This window comes from Leucopleurus acutus (assembly GCF_964270905.1).
Source record: "Leucopleurus acutus genome assembly, chromosome: X".
NCBI classification, from domain to species: domain Eukaryota; kingdom Metazoa; phylum Chordata; class Mammalia; order Artiodactyla; family Delphinidae; genus Leucopleurus; species Leucopleurus acutus.
In genome coordinates, this window is record NC_139148.1 from 62,797,016 (window position 1) to 62,803,365 (window position 6,350).

Genomic DNA, 6,350 nt, shown 5'->3' on the forward strand with positions numbered 1-6,350 from the left:
TTTGGAGAATACTGTGATTAACACTTCACTGATAACCTCAATATGAATAAGTTTCATTATTTATCATGGTCACATAAAATACAAGAACTTATGAACAAGCTGTTATTAACAATAAATGTGGTTTTGCCTGAAATTCTTAACTATATACAGGCTTTTTCTTAAGCATTCAAGTTTTAAATTCTATTGCATTTTTATTGCAAATTGAAGCAGGCACAATAAAATTAAACCCACTAGCTAAAGTCCTAAGAAAACACAAATGCAAGAAACAAACAACAGGAAAAGAACCTTGGGTTGGTTCCCCAAGATTTTCTTTTGGAATAAATATTGATCTCATTTAGCATTTCTGATAATATTCACAGCTACAGATTAATACCTACATGACAAAAGGACTTCAGAAGGATTAAACTACACATTATATTAATATGTCTTAAATCATTTACCACAGTAAATACTTTCTTGAAGATATTCTACTACTAAAATGCAAGGTCAAATGAATTAGTATTTGAACTTCTCATATTTCTGAGACATACATTTTAACTGACACTACAAGAAAAATTAAGAACACAAGATGTAATTAACTTCTTATAACTTGAGTAACTAGATCTAGGGCAATTAATTTCAGGGCCATGTACACTCTGCTTTAGCGATCAATGTCTTCTACTATTGCTTCAAGATTTTTGCAACAGGCTTTAACTTCCTCAATTGCAGCCATCCAATTATCGTAAATAATTTTGTCATAAATTTCATCATTAACTTCCCTAACTACCCCCTCCTGCTGAGATTCAAGTGCATCACCTGAGAAAAATAATACTGATCTTGGGATTATGTAAGTACGTAAATTGTGACCAAGTAGAAAATCATCATTTCCATCCTTTCCCTTTGAGTTGATTCCTTGAGTAAAGAAATTGAAGAATGAATCCTTGGGGAAATCTTCAGTCACAGTTCGGATTGTTCCCCAGATCCGGTGTTTCTGCTTTTTCTTGACTGTTTTCAAAGTGACATTCTTTCCTTCATTCCAATCTATTTTACAGCCTATGCAATACTCAATCGCGGTTCCCCTATAGGGATGGGGATCATAATATGCTAGCCTTGACTTCAGCACATAGGTCTTTGTCAACAGCTCATTTTTGAAATATTCATTTGGTTTGAAGTGAAATTCTAGCGTGAAACTGAGAGGTTCACCAGGATCTGAAAGCTTCACTTTAATATCTGTCAGGAGCTTCAGAATAGGCTCATCATATTTCTTAATCAAAGGAGTGAGTATGTCAACGTTTTTTAAGACAGTCAGCCAAAAATCAGGAATTCCTTTAGGATCCTCTTCTTTATTCTCATCTCCAGCTGCCTCGGTGTCGTCGTCATCATTGTCGTCGTCATCATCATCATCATCCTCTTCAATAGCATAATCATAATAATCTTCTTCACAACCGTCATCCTCATCTAGGTAGTCATGTAGCACACCCTCCTCAATACCACACATCTCTTCCTCATCATACATCTCATCATCATAGTCCTCAGAGTCTGATTTATATTCACATTCCTCTTTTGTAGGTTCATAGATTGCATTGATTATCTGACGTCTTTTTTCCAATAAAGGTTGATACATTTCAGCAAACTTTCTTTCAATACCATGAAATTCCCTTAGGAATTTGGATTCTAGATTGGCCACTCTAGTTTGAAGCTTTTTGAGGGCTAACACACGGTATTTAATTTTCACAGGTAGACTTTCAACAAAGTCTGTATCTAAAAGATAACCGATAAGTCCTTTTGGACGGTCTGGGTCTGAGTCCTCATCAGCATCTTCACCTTTTTCCCCGCCATCCCCGGACTCAGCAGCAGCCTCTTCACCTTTTCCCCCTTCTTCCCCAGGCCCCGCGGCGGCTTCTTCACCGCGCTCCCCATCATCTCCAGGCCCAGCGGCGGCATCTTCACCGCGCTCCGGCTGTTCCCTGGGCCCCTCCATCATTACCTTATCACCAGTCTCTTCTTGACTGGATTCTAACAGTTCCTTGTGGTCGGCTGACTCGGCCATTTTTCAAAGGACCTCACACGCCTAAGGTGGCTACCGCCAAGATCAGGAGACCTGACCTCCGCAAGGAAAGACTCACCGGAATATCAGAAGCGGCGGTGGCTGGGGCAGAGGTGGAACGTGCGGTAGTGGTCGGACTGCGATACGGGAGCCGGGAGCGACTGTCGAGGCTGCTGCCAGGATGAAGACGGTGCTGAGGCTGTGAGAACCGGACAGAGGCAGCGGTGGCCGGGCTGGGGTGCAGAGAGTAGCAATGGCCGCAGTGACCGGTCCTGCAGGAGCAGGCCAGAGACTGCAGAGAGCCGCAGTGGGCTGATGTCCTCCGCAAGCAGCAGCTGCTGCAAGTAAAAACGGTGCCGCAATATGATTACGCAGCTGTCTCTCGGCTAGATTTTCTTGTTGCAAATAGCTTGCTGCGTCACACCCTCCCTCCCCCACGACTCTATTCTAATTTCATTTGCTGGGCTGACGTGATTGACAAACTATGAGCCAATAAATTAATAGATTTATCAAGTTTCTAACTCTGCTCACTTTCCCAGGTTCTCTAATATGGCTGATTCATCCACCTCCCACTCGTCCCACACCACCACCCAAGTTTTCTAGAAACCAGGTTTTATTAGTTTATCCTTTCAGTTTTCAACTGGTATTATATTTTTATAATTTCAAAAGAGTTAAGAGAAAGTAGTAACTAAAATGTTAGACAAGGCATTCACCCATCCTAAATCTGTCCCTTTGATTTTAGCCCTGGGCTCTGGGAAGGAGAGAGGTGGTGGGGGGGAACTTATAAAAAGAGGTTAGAAGGGAAAACACTAAAAAAATTAGCAAATGCTGGTCTCAGGGTGGTGTAACTGCCAGTGATTTAAATATTCTATATTCTGGTTTTCTGTACTTTCCACAAGCTGTATGATAAGTGAGCAATAATTTGAGATTGGAAAATCCTCCTTACCGTTTCCTGGGGTAGGGAGTGGGGACAGGAAGGAGTTTAGATGGTTAGATGGAGGTTGGGTTAAAGAGGGCCTGTGATGAAGAGCCAAAATGCTGTATCCCACTATATAGCAAGTGAACACACAAGACTATAAACCAGTTGTCTAGCTTATAGTCAGTAACCCAGTCCTAATACTGACTTGCCTCTTCCTCTTTCTTGATGCTGGGTTTAAAGCCATTGGGAATTTTTAAAAGAAATGCTCAAATGTAAATTAATATATATATATATATTTAAATCTTAACATTTGCTTGACAAATGTTATCGAAAATAATCTAAATCTCAGCATTAAAGACATGGTTAGATATATGTTAGAGTGTTCATAGGATGGAATACTATGCAATCATTTAAAATTTTCCTTTGGGTAGGAATCATTGGTGATGTTTACTTTGTCCATATTTCTAATGCTGATTATTTATTAATTGAACAATTAAAAATGTTTGACTGTCTTTTCCAGATTTGAACACTAATTTCTATCGTGCTACTATCACAGATATAAACACTGTTTACATATTGTTGTATTTCTTTACAGATTCTTTCAGTATGTAGGTAAATTTTTCTTTTTACTTAATCTCTCTGTACTGTTTATCATTACATTATTTACAAAATTCAATTTTCAGGCTCATGTATCAATCTGGGTAGTTCTATAGTTAAGAGTCCTGCATTTCCGGTTTTCTTTTTCTGGTTCTGTAGTAGCAACATTCCTTGTAGTTTTCTGATAATAAATACAGTATATGCTTATTTTTTAAATTTTGGAAAATAAGGAAATTTTTAGAGCATAGCTGAAATCACTACTAATCTCACAACCCTGAGAGAACTAATGTGAACATTTCGGTCCTTTTCTTTCTGACCTGTTTATATAAGTGTTGTGTTTAGGCTAGAGGTTTTTTTAAAGTAAAACTGGGATAGACTCATAAATTTTTCCTCTCATTAACATATTCCAATGTTCTTAGTTTCTAAAAATGTAATTTTAGAAGAAAATCCACTTATTTAAATATACTATGTAAACTAAACTATTAAAGGCAAAGAGAAAGTATGTTCATCTAATTTTAAGATTGAAGAGTCCTTCATAGTCATACATGCAGCCACAGAAACCACAAAGGGAATGGTGTGATTTCATTACATGAAACAAAAGTATATGAAACCAAAAGCATAGACAATGAAAGAAAAAAAATAGATAAATTGGACTTCAAATTAGAAACATTTGTGTATCAAAGGATACTATCAAAAGAGTTAAAAGGCAACCCAGGGAATGGGAGAAAATACTTACAAGTCATATATCTGATAGAGGATTAACATAGAGAATATATTAAGGACTCCTACAACTCAACAACAACAAAAACCCAAAGAACTCAATTAAAAAATTGGCAAGAGGGCTTCCCTGGTGGCGCAGTGGTTGAGAGTCCGCCTGCCGATGCAGGGGACACGGGTTCGTGCCCCGGTCTGGGAAGATCCCACATGCCGTGGAGCGGCTGGGCCCGTGAGCCATGGCTGCTGAGCCTGCATGTCCGGAGCCTGTGCTCCGCAGCGGGAGAGGCCACAGGAGGGAGAGGCCCACGTACTGCAAAAAAAAAAAAAATTGGCAAGAGTCTTCAATAGACATTTCTACAAAGAAGAGATACAAATGACACATGAAAAATGCTCAACATCATTAATTAGGGAAATGCAAATTGAAAAAACAATAAGATACTACCTCACATCCAATAGGCTAGCTATTATGAAAATAATAAAATAATGAAAACAAAAAATAACGTGTCAGCAAAGATTTGGAGAAATTGGAAACTTTGTGTATTGCTGAGGAAGATAAAATGGTGCAGCAGCTGTGGAATGCAGTATGTCGGATCCTCAAAAAAAAAAAAAATAAACAGAACTACCATATGATCCAGCAATTCCACTGCTGGGTATATACCCAAAAGAATTGAAAGCAGGGTCTCAGATATTTTTCCACCAATGTTCGTAGCAGCATTTTTCACAATAGCCAAAAGTTAGAAACAATTTATATGTCCCTTGACAGAGGAATAAACAAAATGTAGTATTTTTATACAATGGAATATTATTCAGCCTTTGAAAAGAATGAAACTCTGACACATGCTACAACATGGATTATTAACCTGGAAGACATTATGCTAAGTGAAATGATCCAGACACAAAAAGACAAATACTGTATAATTCCACTTATATGAGGTACATAGACTAGTCAAATTCATAGAGACAGAAGGTAGAATGATGGTTGCCAGAGCCTAGGGGCAGGTGAAAATGGGCATTTTTTATTTAATGGGTACAGAGTTTTAGTTCAGAAAAATGAAAACATTCTGGATGGTGATGATAGTTGCACAGTAATGTGAATGTACTTAATGCCACTGAACTGTATAACTAAAAATGGTTAAAATAGTAAATTTTATGTTATGTATATTTTACCATAAAATGCTGAAAACAACAAACCAACAAACAAAAACATAAACAATAAGTAAAATGAGCACTAAGCAAAAATAGGTAAAATATGTATAACACACATATATATACAAAATAAATGATTACTACATAAAGAGAATTGAAATGCCTATAATTTTTTAAAAACTGAGTATTCCAAACTTTGACAAGTATGTAGAGAAACTGGAACTCTCAGATATTGCTACAAACAAATTAGTATTAAAAATGTTCATGTCAGCTTTATTTTTAAAATAACCTCATTGGGTCATATTTTGTATATCATGTAATGCACCCTTTTCAAGTGCATAATTCAATGATCTTAAACTTACCAAGTTGTACAACCACCACCATGGATCAATTTCAGAACATGTTTATCATCCCAATATGATAGTTCATGAACATTTACTGTTAATTTCCATTATACTTCCTACTTCCATTATAGGCAATGTTAATACACTTTCTGTCTTTATAGCTTTATCTTTCTGAATATTTCATATAAGTGGAATCATACAATATGTAGTCTTGTGTGTCTGGCTTCTTACCCTGAGAATAAAGATTTTGAGATTCATGTCATAGCATGTATCCATAGTTGGTTCCTTTTTATTGCTTAATAGGAATTAAGTGCATGGATATACCACACTATGTTTACTTTTTCACCAACTGATAGACATATAGGCTCTTTCCAACTTTGACTGCTATGAATTATGCTACCATGAACATTTGTGTGCAAGTCTTTTTTTTTATTTTAGCCATTGTGGTGAGTATGAAAAGGTATCCTGTTGTGGTTTAATTTGCATTTCTCTAATGATTATTTTTTCATGTGCATATTAGCCATTCACATATATTTTGATATAACATCTTCAAATCTTTTACCCATTTTTATTGGTATGATTATCTTTTTATTATTGAGGT

The 6,350-nt window shown here is 36.9% G+C and overlaps 1 protein-coding gene across 1 annotated transcript; it reads right to left on the reverse strand.

Moving 5' to 3' along the window:
• Window positions 1-640: 640 nt before the first annotated feature.
• Window positions 641-2,029, reverse strand: LOC309978182 (nucleosome assembly protein 1-like 2; the record flags this gene model as incomplete). Its single annotated transcript, XM_082864543.1, has 1 exon — window positions 641-2,029. One exon carries the CDS (start codon window positions 2,027-2,029, stop codon window positions 641-643), a length of 1,389 nt encoding a protein of 462 aa, XP_082720669.1.
• Between the last annotated feature and the right edge of the window lie 4,321 nt (window positions 2,030-6,350).